This window comes from Drosophila subpulchrella, chromosome 3R (genome assembly GCF_014743375.2).
Source record: "Drosophila subpulchrella strain 33 F10 #4 breed RU33 chromosome 3R, RU_Dsub_v1.1 Primary Assembly, whole genome shotgun sequence".
Taxonomy (NCBI): Eukaryota; Metazoa; Arthropoda; class Insecta; order Diptera; family Drosophilidae; genus Drosophila; species Drosophila subpulchrella.
Window position 1 is genome coordinate 16,784,335 of NC_050609.1, and position 25,801 is coordinate 16,810,135.

The following is a 25,801-nucleotide window of genomic DNA, read 5'->3' on the forward strand; positions in this document are numbered from 1 at the left end:
TCTTGGCGATACACGCGCCTTTTGTGGAATTGAAATTGAAATGGGCCCCGCCGCCTTTTATGTGGCATCATCACCGGCATCATCATCATCATTATTACGATTATTACTACTATCATTATTATGGTGATGCGTGCGTAATGGCAACTGAAGAATCTGAGCCGAAGAATCTGCGAATTTATCGCAGCTTAAGTCGAAACTCACACAAAAAGCCAGTACAAATTTAAGGCCGATAAAAGGATGACGATGGCGGAAGTGGAATGGAAGGAGAAAAAAGGATGAGACTTTAGCAGGATAAAGGACTTCTTTCTTTACTCCTGAAATTATTATTAAAACTAGTATCCGTTAGATTTTTTATATATTTTTTTTGGAGAAAAGGGAATAATGGTTAAATATAATAAAATAGATAATTCATTTATAATACTATTTAAACATTCATTCCATTTTAGCTTGGTAATTTAAAATTGTGATACATTTAGGGTTATTTAGAAGAAATAAACTTATTTTAAAATATAATGAGAATAGCAAACCTCTTGGTATGACTTTTACGACTGAGGTAGTTAATGACTTTCGGGATCAAAGGAATAAATACTTGGACTTTAGGAAGAGTTTGATATTTATATGTCTAAAAGACACCTAAAACAAAAACTCAGTTCAAACTAGGTTGGCCAATAAAATGAACGCAAATGATTGAAGTTTGCAAAACAACAGAAACCGAAGGAGCGCAAACTTCGGTTGGCTTTTCAAAAAAGTTTCCTAAAACTTTATGGCTTGAAAAGTGTAATAAAGTAAATCAAGAAATATTAAAAACAACTTGAAACTTTGACTTTTCCCAGTAAAGTAATATCTAATTTGATAGGAAAATTGCACAAGCAAAGGGTCAAATAAAATTATGATCTTTTGGTTTTTTTTTTTAAATCCCCTGGTTTTTGAGCCACCTGAAACCAGGCCTTACTGTCCCTGCCACCTCATCAATTTCCCGATTTGAGCGCCGACAAACAAATGACATTGGCGCCGGGCCATCGTGTTGGCGGCATGTTTGTGCGGACTATTAAACAAATTGAGTATACGCACTGTTGCTCGCGTAAAATATTTATGCGTATGCCCCAAAATATATTAGCATACTTCTGCGTATGTGTGTGCCTGTGAGGGTGTGTGTGTGTGTGTGTGCAGGGGTGTGTGCATTAGATTAGTAAATAAAACTCGGTGATTTGATTTATACCCCGATTTCCGTCCATTTCCGAAGCCAAACATCGCAGTGAGAGGAGCAATGAGAAAATGCTCTTGGTAATCGAATTGACTGGCAGCCTGAACAGTTCGTTAATGTTCCAATAATCGCGTAACACGGAAAGATATAATATAATAATTACAATCGCGGTTGGGCCCAACAAAAAAGGGAGCCCCCAACCGGAAAGAGCGGTGACAACAGACGTGGGATTGCAATGTGTTTGTTTTACAATCGACGCCTCTTCGTGATTCAATTGATTGAGATCCTGCTGCTGCTGCTGCTAACCGACCACAATGGACGACTGACACTAACGAAGGAGTCGACAACAGGTGAGTTCCGTAGCCACATTTCACACTGCCAATAGTGCTGCCAATTTGGCTTTTGTTCTGGCCAAATTGCAATGTTTTAGGCCTTTGGGTTACCAGAAATGTTAGATATTCATAGGAAGTTTTGTTTAAAAACATCTATATACTGTGAATATAACTAGTTCTATATAGGAGTTCTATATAATAGTTATAAAGGTGTTTTTAGATTTAATAAAAATCAGTTATAGGATCTAGAAAAGTTCAGGGCAAGTATCAACTTCTTAATTTTCAATATAAAAAATCTATACTTTTAGAATAAACTGTTTTAAGATTTAATAAAAATCTCATAGGCCTAGGATTTTGCAAAAACCAGATAGAGTAATTCAAATTTTCTCTGTTTAATATCCGAAGAGTGTATGGTCTTATATTAAACCTTAGACTGGTTCTAAGAATTTTAAATGATCCTAAATACCTTACACGAAATATATCACAAGCCAAATCTAGATTGGTTTTGTTATATACCTTCAGTGCAATTTACTTACCAGCTGTTATTTTATGGCCCGCTTTGGCTAACTTTAGTTTTAAAATAGTTGACAACACTGATCCAAAGTGCCAGTCGGAACTCCGCTGGGGACCCACAAAACTTCAGGCAATAATCATAAACTAATGGCGTAACATGGCAGGCGTGTCCGCATTCCACTCGAAAGGTCTTTTCAAGACTCTCAGCGGAGAGAATGAAGAAAAAAAAAACTTGTTGAGTTTCAAGGGGTTGAGATTGGTCGAGGTGTGTGTGTGGGTGTTTGTCCCCGGGATTTCCACGGCCAAATCCCATAAAGAAAATCAGCAACATGAAATATTAAAGTTGGTAAAACACGCGAGAAAAGTTTTTCGGTCTTCCGCGGCACGATTCCGCTGAGGATTGTGGCGTCAGGCCAGGATAACTACCCCTTGCCGCTGCCTCTGTGAATGTTTTATTTTTGGGGGTTGCTTTTGGGGGGGTTTCGAAAACCCCGTAGGATTCCCGAATAGTCCCCTTGCATGTACTCTGGCTATTGCGAGGTTATTGCGTCGTTGATTTGGCTAAGCGGGGTTATAATTCTAATTTATTGTAAGTGAACAAGTCAAGGCATGACGTTGACGTTTAGTCTATCTTATTCCAGGGAGTTTCCTTTCTTCTAGCCGGCCAATTAGTTGACAAATTCTGACGTATTCTTCTAGGCCCATACTATGGCACCCCCCCACTCGTCAGTCATCTGCAGCGTTCCCACGTTTTTAATGTAACCATTTCAAAGAGCCACAAATTCAAATACAAAATTTCAAGTTTTTCTTTTGATGTTGGCCGAGCTACTCATGTGTGCTGGCCATCAAAAAAGTTTACAACATGGGCTATTTTCTTTATAAGGCATTTTCATTTATGTAAAGTGATGTTTGATTTATGCTTACCATTGCGGAAAGCAATACCAAAATTTGTCAATGCTTTTAACGTTACGTATTTATTTTACGCTTCGATTCCTTCGCTTGAAATTAATGTTTATGTAAGAAAATATTTATCACAAAGAAATACTACAACTTTAAACATTTATGTGCTGAATATTTTTAGTATGTCTTATAGAAGTACTATCAAAAAACATTTCGTTTGAGATAAATAAGGGATGAGTCTTTGTATTGGAATGTTTTAACATCCGAAATTCTTTTTAGTTTTTAATCTAAAGAGCGTTTTTTAATACAAAAATGTATCATTCTGTAAAATTTAATTTAAATAATCTACCCACAGCTGTCTCATTTTGAGCAAAGAACCAAAAGATACCCCTTATCGAATTTATATTGAGAAAAATTGTCAAGTGGTTTTGAAAAAACGCCTCAGGCTTTTCAATATCCTTGCAAATGGCGAGCTATTACTGTAATTCCCGAGCCACCCGCATGAATCGATTCAAATGCTGTCCTGCAACATATTGGATTGCAAGGGACAATCAATCAATCCGAGACACATCAAGCGGTCATCCCTCATTCATCAGTACCGCCTGATTTTTCCGATGTTCCCCTGTCCCCCTGCCAACCCCCCCCCCCCCCCCCCCCCCAGAAACGCCCCGCCCCCAGCCACCCGACCACACACAATCATCAACTATTTATCCCCAATTGCTTGGAAGAATCGGCCGGAGTGCAGGGCATGGGCAAGTTCATGAAACCCAGCCAAAGCAAACCGAATGCGAAAACTTTGCACACATGACGGAGCAGCTAGGATGGGTTCCTGGGGGGTCGGGGGGCCAGGAAATGGCCAAATTGTGGGTGGGTGGCTCTGCCTCGGAGGCAAAGGCAAAAGTCCAAGTCAAACGACTAAGCGGCATGTCGTCAATAAATTTTCCATTAAATTCAAAGTAACCCAAAACAAGCAAAAACGGGGGAAAATAAAAAAAAAGAGAAAAGGAAAACCTACGGAGGAAGGTATCCGAAGGAACATGGCGCAGAACACTACATAACTTTTCCTTGTCGGGTGTGTGAATGTGGGTGTGGCTACCCCGTTTATGCAGGGCGATTCCATAAAGTTTTCAATTTGGAAAACAGCAAGGGAAGACTGGAATTGATATGATAGATAGATATAATAATGATTTCACTATTATCCTATATTGTATTGTACAAGAACCATATATAATATAGGAAAAATCAAATATAGATAGTAATATGATATGGTATATTATCATTTCATATCATTGTACAAGAAACATTTATAATATAGGAAAAAACAAAAAATAGAAAGTAGTATGATATGATATATTATTATCATGATTATGATTATCATACCATCGTTAAAAATGTAAAAAATAATTTTTTAAATATTTTTTTTTGTATATCTTAGGGTAGGAATATGTGTTTTATAGCTAGTTTCATAATATTATCGGTCTATAGCACCATTTTTCTTAAAATGTTTTGAAAGAGGCCTTCGCATAAACCCGGCATGTGTGTGGGAGTCTCTTCCTTTAGTTTTCCAGCGTGTGTGTTTGGTATTGGTATAGCTTCCTGCTTTCCGCCTGCCTGCCTACTTTGGCAATTGCCTTCAACTCGAGCCTCTTATTCAATTTTCGCTGGCGTGTGGCTCCATCTAGCGCCCACCGCCGGCAATGCCAGCAACAAGAACAACAAAGGCAACAAGCGTTGAGCGTTATTGTTGCCGCCGGCAATACACTGCAGGCAAACCATAAGCTATGGGGGCAACCCACAACAACCCAGGCATCAACAACCAAGAAGAGATGGGAGGGGGTTACCACACCAAAATCGAATACCATATGCTCTTTCCATCTAGATGAAAACTTCTTCTATATGTTAGTTGTGGTTGGATTCCCAAGACATAAGCTTTGTCAATAGAACTGCTTAAAGCTATGGGATAAAAATAATGATTAAATAAAAATATTGGTGTTTCATAGCCTCCATATTTCAAAAATTAAAAAATTATGTAATTTAGCAAAAACAGTATAAATACAATTAGTTTTTAAAAAGTGGAAAACAATGTTTAGCCATTAACCAACTTTTATTCAGAGTTTCGTATCTGTAACATGATATAATACAATTTTAATACCTACATACATATCTGATATAAAAAGTATTTAATATTGGGAAAAAACGATTTATAATATAAATAAATCAAAAACTACTATTTTAGTCTTTTAAAACAAAAGGTCTTACATGGATCTTACTTCTATTTAATAATCCTCTGTTGGAAACCTAAGTTACTTTAATAGTAAATTATTTAAGAATCATTATTCCTTAGTATAGCTATCGGAATTTGATATTCCTTATCCGAAAAATAACTTGATGTAAAAATCCGAAAAATCTCTATAACTAAATGTTCATTATAGAAAACCTTTTCTCTCCATGAAGGGGAGTCACCCTTTTCAAAGTTTAGGGTATAACAGCAGCATCAGCAATAAGTTTTCTTTGCGGATCCGTGTTGTTGTTGCTGGTTTATTCATATGCCAAACAGCAAATCGTTTGTGGTTGTTGTACAGCTGATGTTATTCTTGCTGGAAGTGGAAGTGGAAGCCTGTGGAAGCAACAACCCAAAAGCTGCCTCCAAGTGCTCCATATTCATATGCAAATAGGAAGGCGAGGACCTTTGTTCTCCGCTGAGATGTTATTGTTTTTTATTCCTATTTTTTTTTTGCTGCGTTGGCGTCTCTGCTGACGTCGACTGCGACTGCGACTGCAAAAGTGGCGCCCCAATGCTTGATTTCAATTTTCAAGTGCTTCCTGCTGTTGCTGCTGTTGTTGTTGCAAGACCGCTCAGCTATTTGACATCTCAAGCAGCGTTACAACAAATGGCAATAACAACACCCTCGGAGGGGAAGGCGGGGGAAAGTTGGGGGATGGGGCTTCTGGAAAAACAGTTGAAATAACAACTTGAGGAGTCAACGTTTTGCCTGGTCCGCAATAGAAAACAGAAAATCGGCTCATCCAGACCACAAATGCAAGCCGTTTTCCCCGCTCTTGACTGGATGAGTGCCCCACTACGACCCATGATGGCGATGGGGATTGGGGATTGGGGATCGGGGATGAGGATGCGGATGACTACGACGACGATGAGCCTAAAATGCTCCAGGCGCCGGCTTACAGTCGGTGCAAAAGGGAGGATAAATGGGTAGAGGGTTTCGGGGACCGAAACTAGCTGACTTCCACTCCAACTCCGCCTTTTAAGCCCCAAAAAGCGACACCAAAACAAGCTACAAAGCCCTACACTGTGCCAAAACCTTTTAGCGCAACAAATTTTAAATTTTAAATATCTTATGCCATGATCTCTATCGCATGTTCAGTTAAAAGTGGGTTTTAAACCTAGAAAACATATGAATAGTTGTGAATTGAATGTGTTTTTAGTTGACCATTCTGACAAGAAATCGGATCTTATAAAAACCATTTGGTATCTTTAACTTTTGTAAAATATAACAGATTTTTTCAATGTTATAAAGATCAAATAACATTGTATCAGAAACAATTGTCTAATTTTTAACAGGTAGCATTTTGTTCTATTTGATTTCTCCTCAAATTTGTTGGACCTCCGTAAACATTTAATAATAACCCCAGAGCCATGAGTTGTAGTAAAAAAAGTTAAAATTTTATATAGCTTTAAGTTATTCTGCTTTTTATTGGTTTTAAAAAAAGTTTGAATATAAGTAGATGCTTTGAGTTGGTAAAGTTGGAGCTAAAAAAAGTGAAAGTGGAAAACTTTCTGGAGGACTTTTAAAAAGAAGAACAACACAGGTGTGCCAGTTACAGGGGGAAAGAAAGCAAGAATATTAATAATATGGTTAAGGAATGGTAAATATAATAACAAACTTTATTTTAAACCCACATATCGTATGCTATGACAACTTTTATTATAACTTTGGTATTTCTTTTGGCAAATTCGAGATTAATATGGGATGATTTCGTATCAAAATAAAATATACCCCATCTTATGAGTTTTATAACTTGTCGCAGCACTTTTTTTTATGGATGCTAAACCAACCAAACTATCTTTCTTTCGATGTACCCAAGTGTGTGTTTTTCGAGCGCATTCGCTCTGATTAAAGTATATCGCACACGAGCATTGCCAATGGCCACATGACGATGTTTCTGCCGGGAGGATCCTGCGTCGCATTACTCGCAGCAGTTTCCGGTTTATAGCCTCATTGAAAATCCTTGCCGCTGCCCTGACAGCTTTAAACTGATTGCTCCACGCAAACATACAAGCACACAGGGACACCCTCCTGTGCAGCTGTGTTTGTGTGAAAATTCTCGGAAATCAGTTAAGTACATCGCGGACCTTTCCCCCGACGGCAGTTAGCACTTGGCAGGAGAGCAAAGATTTTTTGCCTTTTCGTGGCGAGAAAAATCTTTGGGAAAATATTTTATAAATTTCATAATCTTCTAATGGCAAAGAGGGTCGTGAGAGAAAAACGTATTTCCCTTCTTCCGCTTTTTTTCCTTCCTCCTCTGACAATTATACGGAAATCATCCCCCTCCGGATTCGCAGGGACTCTTATCTTCTGACGCGTGCGATGGCGTATATAAAAAATATAACGAGTTCTATTAGTTCAATTAGAAAGTTGGAGTTTCTTCATTTTACTGGAATACTAATGAAGGGGAAAATGCAGCTCAAAAAGGTGTGAAATGCGTAAAGAAATGGGGAATGTGTCGTAAGAAAAAATTAAACTAAATGAAAATATTCTTTTTAAAGCTCATCTGATGTGAAATTTTTTAAGCTATAGCCCAAATATTTAACTTCTTTAAATAGAACTGTCTTAGCTAAAGGTACTCCAAATTAAAAGCCCTATCATGCTGAATTCCCTGTTCGTGTTTTCCTGTTTATTCAGCTTGTTTACACTTGTATTATTTTCACATCAACATAGATTACGTCCACACGTTTTTACCTCCCAAATGACAAACTAAGAAATATGGTCAAGACCAAGTGTTTCTTAATAAAATCGTCTAGACGGTGATGACAAAAGTTTTTGTTTACTACTAGTACTTCATCATGTTGACAGTGTGGAAATTAAGTTGTTTAGAAAACGGTTTTCTGCCACACCAGACAAGCAGGCGACTTAAATGGGGGTTTATTAATGTGAAAACAAAAATGTAATTGAATTTCATTCATTACAGGTGAGAAGTCATGGGGTAAACTTGACTTCAATATGGGAACACACGCATGTGATGTGTGATTTTGGCTCTTGGCGCTTTTCCGCTCAGTTGGCACATAAGCATATTAAGGCTTCCCGAGACTTTGCGAATTTCACAGAAAGTTAAAAGAGAAATATGAAATTGGAATAAAATGGGGAAAATTGTAGAAAATATCCCCCTTAGTCAGCATGATATTTCAAATTTCATATTTCCCTAAGCCCCCCTACTTGCAACATGTGCCATGCGTCAACTTCTTCGAAATGTTTATATAAAATACGGAGAGAGAGTGAGGGGGAAAAATATATTAAAACATAAAAAAAGGCCCCCACTTTGCCATAATGGCCAGAGTGCTGCCGTTTGCCGTTTGGCAATTAAAATTATTATTAGAAGTTAGTTGGCATGAATTTGCGTAGCCGTGGCGCCGCATTAGAAAACTTTTCACCATTTGGGGCGGGCGTGCCTTGAAGTTTCTGGGGAAAAGTGGGCGTGTGGGCCAGGGCCATAAATGGTGGAAAATGAGAGGCTTTAATGGCGCACCGAAACGCGCCTTAAAACTAAACTGGGTCTGAAGTTTAAACATTGTCAAACGTGGCCTAGATGACGTAGCGTTTTTATTTTTCTTTTGGCCACCTAACAGGCGTGTGCGACCCAAATGGCCAAAGAGCCTTAATGTCATATTAATACTTTGGCAATTAGATATGTTTAGTGTTTATAAAGAGAACATTTAAGAGGTTCAAATGTTTATGGCCAAACGCGACGTGTGGGGCGGATGCTGCTCAAAGCTGTTAAAAGAGTTTAAAAAAAGCATGGCAGGCTATATCGTGAATTTAAAAATTGTTCTTTAAAGATCTCACTCATTGCGTAGACTTCTAAGAAGTATAGTAGAAAGTTCGGACTGTTCTTAAAGGTTTTTATCAAATACACTTTTTTTAATTTTCATCATCATTATCATAAGATCTTAAAGAAATTATAAATAAACTGTCAGTGTAGGGGATTCGATAATAAATTTTATTATCAGAAACTTAAAGTAAAACCTTTCGGTTTTCTGTTCCTTATAGAGTTTTTTACACCGTGCTTGTAATATATTTGGGTATAATACTTTTTTTTATTAAATTCTTTTTTCCCTTGACTTCAAACGAAGGTATTGTTTTTATAACAATAAAACCTTATATAACCTTTGATCCCATATCCTAATAAATTTACCAGAATTCAACTGATTGTACGTCCATTTTGTTTGGCCTATCACTCGTTCAATTCATGACCATTTGACTCGATTTATAAGCCTCTCGCACGCTTCACCAGCCCAATTGTTTGGCCATTCCTCACCATATATCCAACCAATTTGAGTGGCTCATTCCTGTGTCGGAATCGGAGTTGGAATGCCTACATAGCCCCCCTCTCAAACAATATTGTTTGTCATTGTCCGTTTGACTGCTTTACGCATAGTACCACCGACAACGCAGAACACAGCAACACTTTGCGAACAACAATGGAAATAGCACTTACAACTTGAACCGGGCCCGCCACGCCCCCTTGGGGGCAACTTCGGCCGACAGTGGCAAGTACAAATAAAATCCATTAAAAGTAGTACCACGTGTAAGCCGAGTTTTTTCCTACATTCTTTTTTTCTGCGTGTTATTTATTTTTTCTCTTTTTTTGTATTAGAATGACGCATATTATTGACAAACAACAAGGAGAAAAAAAATAGTGGGGATAAAGGAGAGGTACAGGTGTACAGAGGCGGTAATTGACGCTTTTGCCGCGTTGTTGCAACTCTAGCAACAATAATACACAGAAACCCAAAGGAAGCAAAAAAAAAAAACAAAAATCGCCAATGGCATAGAACTTTGTGTCCGATCATGTCGATAGGCAAGTGCCCCCCCAAAAAATCCCCGGAATACCTCTGAACACCCCAGAACACTTACCTGTATGTGTCGGCATTTCGAGCGAAATGTGTTCAGCCAGTTGGAGCATAAAAGCAGATTTCATAGTTGATTTGGGGGAGGTGAGGCTGGAGGTGTCCAAACTTTTATTTTTTTGCCTAGTCACTCTGTGTGGCCAAGAAAACAAAACAATTTGTGGGAGAGTGTATGAGTATGTTTTGGGTTCCCCATTTATGTAGTGTGTGTTTCGCCCATTAAAAATAAACGCGACTTTCAAGTAGTTTGTTATTGTTGTTAGGTGAGCTGTATGCTTGGGGCTATGAAAACATTATGAATGCACAGAAATTAAAATATTTAATTTTAACTTATGATTTGGAGCTTAAATAATGGTTTAAATATATAACTATTCGACCACAATATAATACAATTTAATCAAATGGATGTATAAAATAATATCATACCTTGCGTTGTTTAGATACCAATTTTTCTTTATCAATATTAAGTTGTCTAACTATCGATTTTTATATATCGATAACATCGATTTCTTAAAAATAAAACCTTACAAGCAAAATTACAATTTTTTGTAAAATTGGGACAAACACCTAGAAAAACTTTAAGTAAAAACGAAAATGTTGAGAAATCCCAATTTTTTCTTTGTGTAATATTTAGATCTAGGTGTCAGGAATAGCCGGAGGACTGAGAAATAGGAGGACTGGCTGGCCAACGCCATTTATCTACTCTTGTTCAACTTTGAGTGACAACGCCATTCCCACCGCCCCCCTCTCGTTTTTATTTTTCCTTTATTATTTTTCCCCCGTGTCTGTGCTGTCATTTGAAAACAACATTATTACTACTATTATTGTTATTATTGCGAGTATTATCAGCAAGTTTCGAGTTCATTGAATTTGACTAGGGACGAATGGGGGGTGATGGAGGTGGTGGAGCTCCATACACACGAGTTCCGCCAGGAAAGAAAGAGCAGGAGCCTTGGCAGGCGAAGTGGGTCACCGTAATCAACACAATCAGTGCCCAGGAACGAACCCATCCCCTCATGATTTTACTCCTGGTCAGCAGGCAGCTCATCCCATCCCACCTAGGAAATTTCTCCGTCTAAGTTTCGTGTTTGCGCTGGCTTTTCTCGCCATGACAACAACAGGAACAACAATGATGATTGCAATAAATGAAATTAATGCGTATTTGAAAGAGCCAGACAGGCGAATCAATTGACGAAAATGGAGTGTCCCATTTTTGGGTGATGGCGATAAAAAAGAACATCCCCCAACAAAATAAAAGATACAAATTTTTTGGCTTTCAATTTCATGTCTATGTCTGTGGAATGTTCTGTTCGCATATTTCTTTCTCGATTTATTTTTATATTTCTTTACCAAATTTGTAAAGTTTTTAGTGTGGGCGGCTGGCTAAATTTAGGCCATAAATTGTGATAATAGCGAGGGATGGCAAAAATAAATGTTTGGTTATTCAAACTTGATTACTCACATTAAATGGCAATTTTTGTTGCCGATTGATTTTTTTTTCTTCTTCTGATTTTGTCAGTTCCAGAGATGTCCATGTCGAATTGAATTTGAGCATATGTGCACGTGTGTTACAAAAAATGTGAAAGCTAAATATGCAGAACGTGTTACGTTATTTTCAATTTTCAGAAATCAACCTTACCATTTATAAATTTAATTATACGCATAATAAATTGAGCTCCAATGAACTGGAAAATGAAATTTTCCACACTATTCGATTAAACCATTTTATTATAATTGAATGTTTTGCGTGCAAAAAATCAGATGGTGATTAATTTGATTTGAAACTTCACACAGACTCATAAATCGGAATATTCGAGTTGACACATAATTAGTGTAGATAATTATGTTTATTTAATGAAGAAGTTAAACACATAATTTGAGAGAATTTGATTTAAAAAAATAAATCAGATATATCGCTTGTAGATTATTAATCAGAGTTAACACATAATTAATGCATATAATCTTTTAAATATATAAATCAACATTGTAATCAAATTGAAAGCTTAAAATTATTATTTACGAGTTTCCCACCTCCTGAGAATAAATGACTTCTTGCCAAAAAAAAATCCACAACATTTTAAACATAAATTACACAAAGTGGCGAAGAAAGTCCAAGAACATAAGGCAACCAAATAAAGAGCCTGGTGTATAATTTATTAATTTGTATTCCACGCTTACCAATCAACACTACAGGCTAGAGCCGAACCTTAAGTGTCCGTCAGTCTGCCGCCAGTCTCGGCGGAATCTTTGTCCCGGTTCCAGGCCCATACCAAGTAGAATAATCCCCCAGATACAAGGCAAACCACTCCCGAGAACCGAGTACCCAAATCCCATGAATGAATTCGGATTGAAGTGGCCGACAGCAAAATGGCTCGGCGATGGTGCGGCTAACTAAATAGTAGAATGCATTTAGCATAATTTGCTTAATTTCATAAATATATAATTATATTTAGCCATGGCCATTATCGTCCATCTAGTGGCGTTGCATGTGTCTCAGGCATTTTTTAGGAACCTAGCCAAGCGTGGAGGATCCACGAAAAGAACCGAAAAAGACCTAAAAAAAAACCTGGAGACAAGAAGCTCGAGTTGAGGTGTGTGCAAAAGGGTGTGCCCGCTTGCAATTTAATTGCGCCGAATAACAAAAAGTAAAGACGAAAACCAAAACTCAACTAAAAAAGCATTAAATAAATGGAGAGCATGGAAAAGGAATAAATAAAAAAGAAGTCAGCTTGCAAATTGACACGAGATATGAACACGGACACGGACAGGCCAAGCAAAAACTTGGCTCGGGTTTAACACTTCTTGGCTTGGCCATGGCTTTTTCGGTTGGTTCTTTTCGTTTTTGGTTTTTAGTTCTCTTTTATTTTTTTTTCTTTTTTTTCATTTTTGGTTTTCAATTTTTTGCTCCTTTTTTAGGTGTGCTTTTTGGCAAAACCCCACTTACCTGCTGCTCTGGGTCTGGGGATCAAATGTTCGTGCAAGCTCGTTAAAAAGAATTTGGTTCACTTGTTGTTGTAGCTAGTGGTACACCATGAAAAATGGCAGCAAAATAGGTAATCAATTTGGTAAGGCATTATATAGATGAAGCTTGAATTTGTAAGAAGTAAATTCGGAATTGTATTATGGTAATTCTATTTTGAAGGTGTGCAATTTATAGCAAGAGATTTTTTAATATTAATGTACATATTTGTATCTTCAATATAGGACATCATGATGGTTTAATATAATATTAATAAGACATACAAAAATTATAATAAAGATGGAATTTGTTACAAAACTATTTTCTTCTAGTTAATTCTAGATAAATTTAAAATGTAACTGGAATGTTTTAAAACATTTTATTGTGGAAACTTGACTTTCAAAGATATACAATTTATAATAAGATACAATTTATTTATCTGAAAAAATGTTTTTTTATGGTCTTGGTAATTTTATATTTCTTTAAATTAGCCTGCAGTTTTTCACAGACTTTTTCGCTCAGAATAAAAATCTCTTTTCGAGGTCATGATTTATTTTCTGTGTGTTTAGGGATGCTACCGCTTCTCTGGTTTTTTTTATTGGTGGCCTTTTTGTTTGTTTTCCTCTTGTATTTTTTCGGTGTATAGTGCTCTCTGCACGCTGGAGATCGAGAAGTCCACAGGCTGTACGCTAAACTGGTTTTCGGACTGCATTCTTTTGGGCCACGTTTATTGGCGCTGCCTTCTGCCAGTTTTTGAGCAGGCTCAGTGGAAGTTGGCTGGCTGAAAGGCGAAATTGAATCATATGCGGTGCAATTTCTATGAATTTCAGACAAGCTCGTGTGCTACAGTTCCTCCTTGGTCGCTCCATTGTAGATGGGTTCCCTGGATCCCTATGCCTAGACATATACTCTCCATCCTTCTTGCGAGTCTGTGGCACAACTAAATTTAGTTTGTTGTTCCTTTCGAATTTTGCGCACGTTTCGCGCTTTGCATGATTAATTGTTTATGCAAATTGCTGGCTGGCTTATAAGGCATCCCAGGGTATATACACACAATAGTTTGGCTTAGAATAGCTTGAAGATTGTTGAGCTTCATCAGTTGAGCAATCGCAAATGCCGGCATAATTGATTTGATTCCATTTCCCGGCCATTGATTCTTGACAAAGCATAATCCCACTCGGTATACCATGTATTACGAGGGCTTAGGCACTCTACTGCTATTTAATTAATACTCAATTAGCTCACTCGCAGTGCTCATTTGCATAAATATGCGATATGCACGAGTATTTGGAATTCATTGCGGCTTATATTGGATATCAATGCGAGGAACGTGATTAACTTTGTTTGCAAATTAGTTTCGCAAAGAGTGGGGTAGTCGGGGAACACGGGGTGTCAGGGGCGCCGATAAAGATAAAGTTTTAATTAACATTACAGCTAATCCGCTTAGCTGGATCTTGTCTAATAATCTGGCACAGTGAGCTTAATTGCCTAAGAATGGTTGTGATACCAGAAAACTTTGGCACCGTACAAAGTCCATGGAAATATTTTTTTAATGTTTCTCTATGAGTTAGTGTGGGGTTTAGTTTCTTTGCCCTTTGGCCAGCACGTTTAATGGCCCAAAAAAAAAATAAAATAAAGAAGTTTCGGCCACGAAATGTTTTTTTTTTTGGGGGGTTCCTCCAACTCTTCGAAGCGATATATATTTAATGAGGGCATTTATCTTGGCGGTTAGAGGTCTCTCACTCGGCGTGTATAACAAGTTATTTAAAGTTCTTCTGGTCCCGGCAATTTATCAGACCTTCAACTGGCAGGCCCCACTGTACCGTCCGCCAAACCGTTTGACATTTGGAGCCGCGACAAACTATCACACGAATTAACATAGTTTGAGCCAAGTGCACGACTTGACTTGGCAAAAGTTCATTTACACGCAATTCCAAGTGCACTCGTTCTCGCTGACAGGTAATTGTAATAAATATCTCAACTAATTACTTTCGAGCACCGTGCAACTTATCTTAATTATGCAGCGAGCGCAGAGACTCGAAACGGAGCTTAAAGTCAGAAACAAACTGTTGGATTTAAGAGCTAATGTAGGCGTTGCAGAAATCATTAAAACTGAATTTGTAAAAATGATGAAAAATAAATAAAAACGAAAGAAAATGGGAAAAATTGATGAATTAGTTGACAGGGATTCCGTGCTGTCGTGGCAACTTGGAAACGGCAGACACGTGGTTCGTGGCACGTACCAAGCGGCGTATACGTATTTTCTAATTAAATGGTTGCCAGTTGCTCGGGCTCCCTGTGAAAAATCAACTAAATGTATCGCAGGGACTTTTCACTTTTCCGAGCTCCGTTCGCCGTGCCTCTGCTGCCATTGACTGTCCTCCTGGTGGCATCAAAATGGCTGCCATGCGGCCATGTTGTGCGGTGTGTGTCCTCCATTCAGGGTCCCCCAAATCCCGTACTCCCCCACCATATTTGCCACCCGACCCATAGAAACGCTGGCCCGCCTGCTCTCCTGTGTATTTTGCTGTCATTTGTAGGTATTTCTGTTGTTGCTTTGGTAACTAATTGTCATATTGCCCTCGGGGAGGACTGACAACAACACGGCCGGGCCTTGGGGTCTGTAAAGCTTTGTGATAAACACAGAGGGAAATATTAGAAAAATTAGTCATTTAATTTTTGATTTGTATCGATAATTAAGATAGTATTTATTAACAGATAACTAATTTTTTTTTTATTTATTATAGGATTTTATAGTACTTGCTGCATCCTTTTAGGTCATTTCTAAACCTTAGGTATATTTAAGATTTTATTACTTTGATTTTGTGTACTTGAAATTAGAAAAGAATTCAGAATAAAATCGTTTGTCTAATAATTTTACATTTATTGAAAAACTTAGAACCTGAAAAATTATAATCAGCATTTTTAATTAGTAAATCAACCAATATTTCTCTCTCTGTAATGATGCGGTGATGTGCGTTGTTTTGTGTTGAGGCGGGAAGTGCGTATATGATTCAATTTTATTTTCAGTTTTCCTTTTTTTTGTTATTATTTTTGCTTTTAAATGGAAATGCCAACATCAATTGAATTATGCGCGAAATGAAAAAACATTCCATATTTGTTTCATACACATATCGACGACCAGCGATGGCAGGCGATATGAATGGAGCGAGCAGGAAGAGATTTCGGATGCAGACTCTCGAGTCCTTTGTAGCAGTTTTTCCAATAATTAATCACCGCCAGGGCCCCAAGGCTGTGTCCGTTGCCAGGCGAGTGATTTATGCAAGTAGTTTAATGCCCGCTTACATAATAAGTGGAGCTGGAACCTGGAGCTAAAGTCAGTGGCACTGGGAAAAATAAAAGCATTCACTAAAATTAAAATGTACAAACAAATGTAGACCACGAAACTGCATTTTAATTTCAGGTTTAAAAATGTTTTTGATATATTGCTCTTAGTTTTTGATTTTTCAATAAACCTATTATAATTTTATGAAGTCTGATAAATAGTGCGACATGGTGGTTTTACAAATTAATGCTTGTTAATAATATTTTTTCGATTATTTTGACGGTTATAATTACTTTTGCACAGTACTCCTGTCATTCGCACTTGGATTTATTTGCCCTGTACTGTCACATAGTGCGTATACGCAACGTAAATTACCCAGACAGCCATTATGCAATGATTCTCTTGGCTCTGCCGTTGTGGCCTGTGCCACGCTTCAATTCATTGTGTTTACATTGTATTTGGCCTTAATTAATTGGTTTTTATTTCTGTGCCGGCATTATCCAGCTCGGAAAATTGGCAACTACAACATTGAATATTTCATTCAAGATGGGAAAAGCCAAAATCACAGCTTTCCGACACGACACAAACAAAACACACACTTGTTGATTTGCTAGCCTAATTAATTTTGCTCCGGGCCAACTAATAGAATTTGCGGTCATCTAATAACGAAACCCACTTAGCAACGTTTCATTTGCGACACACTGCGTATACGCAATGCCGGTCGAGGGCAGCACGTGTCATCGCTGGCCAGAGATAAGATCGCTGTGCCCACTCAATTTGGCTGTTGTAGGAACTAGAAACACTTGATAGAGGACACTGGGACACCAGCCAGCGCTCCACTGCTCCTCCATTCAATATGTGTCCTAGCAACGTGGCCGGGCAAATAAATGACAAGGCTATTTGTTTTGTTCTGATGGCCCGGATGAACAGCGCTGAACGGCGTTGGGCAGCACAGGTGAGCTGGAGGCTCTTCAGGGCAGGATTTCGTAGCGGAAAATTTATATTTCCCCCGTGAAGAGAGCTCTCCAGATGAGTTATGAGGCAAACAGGTTGAGCGTGTCTCTCCTTCAGTTTAAGTGCGGATACAACTAAAAGACTGATTTGATTTTGTGTTTGCATAACTGCACTCGGAAAAAATGCAGCTTAAAGTTTACGATCTCTCTATAATTGAAAGTTATTTATTTGTATGTAGAAGAAAGGGCATCATTTATATGAAAATTATCTAAGACGTTTTTTTTAATATTTTAGGAAGAATTGGAAATTTCTTTGTAATGGCAGCCTGTAAAATATTCTTTTTTATAATGCCATTTCATTTAAACTTTTTTCCTGAGTGTTGTGTATCCAAAATTATAAGGAGACTACCATTTTAGCGTTTTTATATTTTAAGAATGCTACTCTCTTCAACAAATTCATCAAAATATTAATCCAACTAATTTTAACTTCACCCTTTTTCAAAGTGTGTTAGACCCAAAACACATAAGAAGCTTACCTTTAAAGCGTTTCTATAGTGTTTCTGTGAAATGCATTCCTAGGGATTAATTAAGAGGTTGTTTACATCTTCAAAAGCAAAATGTCTGCTTTGTTGTTTGATTCGATCCATCATAAATCACACAAAAGCTACATTTAAGTGTTCAAATAATTGGTTCTGTTCTCCAACAACTGGTTTTGAAATTTACCAGCTGTGCATGGCTCTATGTTTATTAACTGCCATAAAAAGCCATGGAAATTCCCAATCCACCTTTTCATTATACATAATTATAGACCATTATATTGACCTCTTTGGACATTGAAAATGGCCTTAGGCCATGTTGAAATCGCAAAAAAAATTAAACAAACAAAGCAGGGTTCAAAGCAGAATTGGCTAAAGGTCTAGAAGCAATTTAGTATTGGTATCTCGAAGATTAGCAGTCCTCAGCACGTGTAGAGCTTAAATGTCTTTCGATGATGTTCTGCCAATTAATCAATGACACGAATTGTAACCACTAACCCAAAAAATGAGCAGCATATGGAATCAAGACATTTCATTGCCTAATGAAGTATTCGATTTACATTCGCCGTTCCCCAGATTCAATTTGTTAATTAAATTCGGTTACAGGTGGCGGTAAATGCGAAACTTTTCCATACATATGTGCTGCAAAACGGTGGGGCTCTCAAACATTTGGCCCCATATAGCCCATGATTTATTGTTGTTTGTCGAACGTGAGACCCGGTGTGCCGAACTTTTCTAAAGTAATTTGCGACAAATCATAAAGGCATTTGTTTTTTTGCTCCTCACTGACATGCGGCGCACAAAATTTATGCGCTCACATGTGTGCCAGCCAGGTAGCCAAGAATATATAGATATAGATAGATGTGGAGGGATTTATAGGAGGCATCTGTTCCTGGCAGTGAATTAAATGGCCAACGGCTTGCCTTGGCTTGGCCTTAGCTCCACAAACATAATTAACACTTTGATATAATTTTACAGTTTTACAAAGTCGCAAAGTTCGGGGCGCCAGGCAAATCCATCCATTAGCATAATTACGTAAAAACATGAAATTATCATGTAAAGCAGTCTGCTCGGCGGCGAGGTATCCCGTCCTCGGTACTAGACTGAATTTACTGGGGACCGTCTTCCTGGTTTTCCTGGTTGATTTTAATTTGTTTTGAGCCGAACTGAAGCTGAGCAAAGAGCAAAAACCAACACGTCCTGCAGTACATCATCGTCATCATTAGCGCGAGCAGCGTTTCCTTCCACAATGATAGCAAGGGAGCGCACAAAGGAAGGCGGCCGGGGGTTATGTCGGGCGGTAGGAGTACCAGGGGAGGAGTACGAGGACGAGTACGAGTACCAGGGAGCGAGGCAGCTTCCCCCTGGGCTGGCTGGTTACCCGCCTTTGCATAAACTGGCTCGGGTCCCGCTCGGTTGGCTCAGCTTATGCTTCCTTATGCCAGTACTCAACGCCACTTCCTTCAGCCCATTCATCTCGCAGCACGAGCACACTCAAAGAAAAGCTATGGGAACATTTGGGGAAGCTTAAGAAATGTTTGCAAAAGAAAATTAATGAAAATATTTTAATCGAAATAGGAGATTTAATAAGAATTTTTCGGTAATTCTTAATCAAAACTGCAAGATGATTAATATAGTAATTTTAAATAAAGCCAAAACATTTAAATTTGTTTAAAAACTCCGTTTTGCTAAAAATATTTTTGAATAAACACATGGCGAAATTCACTTTAATGTGGCCAGACTGAAAAAAGACAAAACACTTAAACGGGTTGCAAATACTAGCATACTTATTTGTTTAAATAACATTTATAATTAGATATTATATGTAAATATGACGTTAATTTACTTAAAACAGAACCACTGTTCTATTGTTTAAGTTTCTTTTTCAAATTTCTTATCAGTTTCAGTTTTCCGATAGGAAGTTTTACCATTATAACGTATTTATCTGCCCTAGTTTAGTGGTTAGGATTTAGTTGCAGTTATGAGAAAGTACTCCTTCTTAAGGTATTTATTTCTCCCAGTGCACACGCACACCCTCATAGGGACATTTGCAGACAGGGCGCACATAATTCAAGTTGAGCTCGTGGCACACGGAACCGGGACTGAGCCCGGGTCTGGGATCGGGTCTCTGGGATCTGGATACTGGGATCTGAATCTGGGGCTCAGCTGTCGCGGCTGGCAGTTTGACTTCACGCCATGTCTTCTGGGCCTGTCGTTTCGAGCCTTTGAAGGGCCTGCCAGTTCCAGCTCCTTTTCATGTTCCTTGTTCCCCTATTTATTCTGGTTAGGGTTTCTTTTTCGTGTCCTGTTTTTTTTTTTTTGGTTGGTTCACCCTTGGCTCAGCAGGCGGCAGGAAATTCCAGGCCCTTGGCTCACATTTTCATGTACCGTGCTGAGTGTTGCCTAAATTGTAATTATACTTTTGCGTTTTAAGCTATTTTGGCTTATTTGTACAGGCAGTCCTGTAGTTTCGGTGTTTCAGCTGCTGTGTGTATGTGTGGTTTCCTCCTTAATTCGAGTCAAATTGAAATTGATATGATAAAGTGCGAGCGCGTGCTGAATGGCAAGTTGCCGGCATGTCCGTAATTTGCCAATTGCATTTTAAGCGGGCCACTCAAAAGGGGAATTGCACTCGGTTCGCACAGTCGATGGTGTCACAGACGATTGTGAAATATTCATTCGATGAGGGGCAGCAGGACGTATGCGTGATGGCTCAACTCTGTCTCCTGAATCGGAATCGCAATCACAAACTGACACAGAAACAGAAACAGTGGCTGAAACTGGAAGCTGAAGCTGAAACTGAAACAGAAACAGAAAAGAACTGTATAAATCATTTCAATTACATTTTGCTGCTCGAGCTGTGACAGGATGATGAACTGAAACTGAAACTGAACTAAACTCGCATTGGGCTTTGGCTTTGGGCAGGAAAACTTTAGCCATTCGACGGGGGCAAAAACTTTGTGGGATTTCTTGGCCGGCAAAGTTTCGCCAGCTCCGTTCGCCACTTGACATGTTTGGAGTGTTGATGGCTCTGGCACACACAATTGCTGGATTAACAATTGAAATATGCCAAGTTGAACGCATCAAATTGGAACACTGCCACATAATGTGGCAATTAAGTTTGAAAGGTTTCCCAAAAGCGGGTGCACTTCACAAAACAGTGCCAGAATAACTTGGACTAGAGAGAAGTTTGCAACAAACAATCATAAAACAGAACATTTTAGCAAGTTTGTTTATATTTCTTTTGATTTCAGGCTAAATAAGCACTTCAAAAATAAAAGCTAAAGTATGAATGTGCAATCCGACATTATAATATTTTTATAAATGTTAGGGCTAGCAGTATACAGTTTAATTTAATTTTAATCTTATTTATTTTAAGTTTGAAATGTTTCCAAAATTATATTATAACTCTTAATAACATAACTAATTATTACTTAACATACTAATTAAATTTATATTTTGTATCTTTGCAGGTAATACTAATGCTTCAAGTCATCGATTTATTGTAGAGAATAACAATGAAGTCCAGCAAATGGGTAAAATTAGTATAGTCATACCTAAATGATTGTTAAACTATGGTCTATTTCAAATCCCTATGGTAATAGTAAACTTTCCATTAAAAATAGTCATTCAGGTTTTTTTTTCTTAAACTACAATATACCATGAAATTTCTTCGAGTGTCTGAGCTCCCATGAAAGTGCCACATCGTTTCATCAGACAATCCTTGATTATGCTTTGCCTGGTCTTGTCAAAGTCATTGATATTGCGGACGGACAGTGACATCCTCCTGCGATTCTGGCTGCCATAAAGCAGAGTTCACATTTCAGTGAACCGGGCTGGTTATCTCTGGCCAAGTTGCCTGGCTAGCCAACTGGCCAACTGGCAATCTAGAGCCAACTGGGCAAATGCTCCTGGTAATGGCAAAAGTGACGGTGCTGACCAGTGCACCGGCCATTACTTTATCTCTAGTCCATTATGTCTCCGCTAATATGCCAGGCATCTCCTATGGGCCCTGGCCCTGCTCCGCACATTTGGCCACCTTTTTTCCGCCCAGCTGCCTCGACCTCCCCGTTTCCGATCCCAATCCCCATACCCCCGTCGCTTTATGTGCTCTACATAATCAGATATGGCATTTTATTTCTCTGGCCACGATGGCCGGGCCAAGCTGCCTTCTGCCTTTATTTCAGCTTTCAGCTACCCCTACTTTGCTTTTCGGCGCACGTTATGTTCCGAGTGTGTGGAGGGGGACAAGAGTAAAATTAAATGCAGATAAATATCAAATAGAAGGTTCATTGTTTGCTGCACTCGAAGAAAATTCACTGTATTTCGGGAAAATATCTATAAAAATTTATGTAGTTTTTAGATATACGAGGGCAAGCTGGCTTATGCTTCTAAATATGTGGTTTCAGACAGGAAAAAAGAGATGAGTCTCATTAATGTGTGTACTAGGATGAAACTTCCCGCAACTAGAGAAAATATTATCTTATCTTAATATCATAATAACAATCCCAACTCCTTAGACTAAAAGAACTACAGGAAATATTATCCTATCTTAACTTTTAAATAGGCCTATATCATTTTTTAAATAAGCCTTGACCTTTTATGCCGAATTGTTCAGCAAACTTCGAAGTGTATCCCTAAAAAAAAAATACAACTGATGTAATTGTAATGTATTGCATAATCAGTAAAGTCATTATAATATATAGATTCAAGATCCCTATCTTAATGGCTAATATTTTTCCGAGTGTGGGGGTTGGCCTGGGCATATTCGGCAGGCAGCATTGTTCGCTGCACACTCGCTCCTATCTCTTATGATATATTTCGCAACATTTATCACAAGTTAATTTGATTTTAATGAAATAAATTCAGCTCATACGGATACGGACACACACGGCGAGTTTGCATCGAGGCAGACAAACTGGAAACTTGGCAGATCCCGGAGGGTAGATAATGTTAATGAGTAAATGCTAAGGGAATGTTGTGGCATACTGTTCTGTATCGTGGGGTCATCGGTAGCACCGGTTAGCCGGCCTGTCTCAATGAATTTTCGACAATATTAAGCTATTCCTGAGACTGCAATTAAAAAGGGGGCCAGCAACGAGGCTCAAATTTGTTTAGCTCTTTGGCGGGTTTGCAGCTGCTGCCGCGGAGGAAACGTGACATGCATTATCCATACTTTAATGGTATATGCTTTTTTTTTTATGCAGAATTTTATGGTTACATTTTTATTTGCCGCTTTTTCTTAAGCTGTTTTTTGTTTATTTTTTGGGCTGACTTTCGTATGGTGGAAAAAATTAACATAAACGTCAGCGGCGCATATTTTAACTCGGTCAAATTGCCGGCGTCCGGTCGGCAGTTTTCAGTTTTCAGTGCTCAGTTTTTAGTTCTGGGTTCCCAGTTTTCAGTTCTCAGTTCCAAGTGCCAACTTCCCCGACCCGCGACTCGTTTGCATAAACAAATTTGCAGCGCCATTTGCCGGCCGGTTTCGGTTTGCCAGCTATTTTTTCTCCTTCTTATTTTTATATTTGCTGTTTTGTATTTTTTTCGGTGTTTGTCGTCGCCATGCAGTTGGTTAATGAAAGTTCCCACCATTAGAAACAGGTTCGGTGCGTTTTCGGTTCACTTTGGTTTGGCCAGAGGCCGGAAGGAGTCGCATTGATGCTGATTACGCAAAAAGTATGTTTTCTTTTTGGCAATTCTGAGCCGTGCTTATGCAAATTAGCAGCGGCGCCTGCTGCCTGAGTCATTAAAAGGTCTATGACAGAGGTGCCAGCGTGATAATCGTGCTTTTTGTAGAGTATTTAGATGCGTGAGTGTATAACTTTTTTAATAAAATCTAACAGGAGACTCTTCCAATAAATTAATTTAATTTTTAGAGCCGATATCCTATCATCAATATGATTGATTAAAGTCAAGATCTGCATTAACAATAGCTTTTGAAAGGTTACAATTTTAAGTATAGTGAGTAAATATATTTTTCTATTTATCTCACAATCAATACCGTCTTATAAAGTAATAAAAATATATATTTTATAACAAATATTTCAGAGTCATTCATAAAATCTCCCTCACGCTTTCACCTCCACTCCCTGAAATATATATTTAGAACAAATGGATGGGCGATTTATTTTCGCAATTTCATCATCGTTTTGAGCGTAATGCGAAACAAACAAACAAAGAAATTGATGCTAAACAAACTGAATTTTTTTATTCAGCGAAGTTCATTGCACTTCGCTCTACGTAAAAATTTCATTTTCATTTGCTGGCTGCGCGAAGACGTGCCAAACTTTAAGGGTTGCTTCATTAAGCGTGGCAGCCAACGCCGAAACCCTTTTAAAATGAACCCAAACCAAAAGACATGACCAGGCAATCCCTATTCGACCCAAAAACACAAAGGAGCCAGAAAAAAAGAAAAATTACCAAAAATATGCAGGGCCAAATAAAGGCGATATCATGGAGATTACTAAGCACTATGAACTCGAAATAAATGCTCCAATTTAAGGGCAATAAAAATGCGTTTTTAATAAATGAGCTGCCATTTTAAAGTCAGTATAAATAAATTAAGGTTCTCTAGTCCTTGGGGAACATCCAAATCAAAAAAAAACACTAGCTTAATGTTTAGCTTAAAATTAGGATATTTCACAAACTTATTTAGTTACAAATATTTTAAAATCTTCTAAAGCTCAACAGAAATAGGATTAAAAAACGGCATCATTGTTAAGATGTATCTCAATATATTTATAGTAATTAAGGGATCCTAGAAGTTTTAAAAGAAGACTTATGAATCTAGAAGATTTCAAAAAAATATAAGAAAAATAAACACTTTAAAATAAATAAAATGTAAAGGGTTTCCACACAACTCCTTTTCAGGGAAAGGCAAAAAATTCGTATTGGCAAACGTCAAATAGGATCAAAACTCCAGGCCTACTAAGTTAAGCCTTTCTGTGGACTTTTTCGATAGCCGATTGTGCTCTTTTTTGTGGGGTAGAATAAGACATCTCAAGTCTATAATACTTCAAGTTCGATTCCCTTTTGATTGCTTTGTGGAGGAGCTCGAGAGCAGCAACTACATTAGTTTCGCTTACAGTAGCGCCCCAATCCGACCACCCTGCCACGCCCCTGGGGCCCAACTCAATAAAGCCATAAAACTCGATAAGGCAATCAAATAACCGTTTCCCCCCCGAAAGCTCCTTCGGGCCTTCCAAGGAGTCGGAAGCCATAATAAAGAACTGCCAAAAAGCAAACGCTCTTCTGTGGAAGACGCTTTGTCAGCGCTCTCTCTCCCTCTCCCTCTGGCCGTGTCTCCCCTTCCTTTCCCACTCCCTGTCACTCCGTAATGGCGGCTATTGTAAAACGTTGCTCACTCTGTCAATACAAGAACTCCCACACACCAACACAGACGCACCAGCACGCACACACTCGTGCAGTGCATATAAGCGAGGAGCTGCTCTCAGCTTTTTATACCCGTCCTTCAGGGAGTTGTAATCGTCGGGCGACAACCCTATAGGGTAGCCACATCAGGGGTCTTGACTTCAAAAATGTATTCAACAAATAGCTGGTTCTATAGCGATGATTTCTAAAAGGTATACCTACAAATATGTATTGTATTATGATAATACAAAAATAGATATTTATTAAAGAAGATATACCCATAAAGTCCAAAATTAGATGGTATTATAGCGTTCAACCAAGATTCCATGTAAGACAGCCCTATAGAGACTACAGTTGTATATATGTGTTATGATAGTATCCGAATCTTTAAAATAATCAAAATATCTATATCCTTGAAATAATTTTTATACAAATATATTTTAATAAATATTAATCATTCTTAACTTTTCAAATTATAAAGGTTTAAATATATTTTGGTAATTTAGCTTATCATCTTCAAATTATTAATAACAATTATTTCACACCATAAAAAGGGATATAAGCCATAATTATTTAAAAATGTAAGCAACTAAATCCAAAATT

General features: G+C 38.1%; 1 protein-coding gene across 3 annotated transcripts in view; it reads left to right on the forward strand.

Moving 5' to 3' along the window:
* Nucleotides 1-25,801, forward strand: part of LOC119545831 — a 69,625-nt gene that overhangs the window by 2,309 nt on the left and 41,515 nt on the right. For 2 of the 3 annotated variants that reach the window (XM_037851744.1, XM_037851746.1), the window contains exon 2: nucleotides 1,244-1,554. In XM_037851744.1, coding sequence (XP_037707672.1) covers nucleotides 1,440-1,554 — 115 coding nt within the window. In that variant the 5' untranslated portion in view covers nucleotides 1,244-1,439. Of the gene's footprint in view, nucleotides 1-473; nucleotides 1,555-25,801 lie in introns of those variants that run through there. The other variant, XM_037851745.1, reaches the window with a different exon arrangement.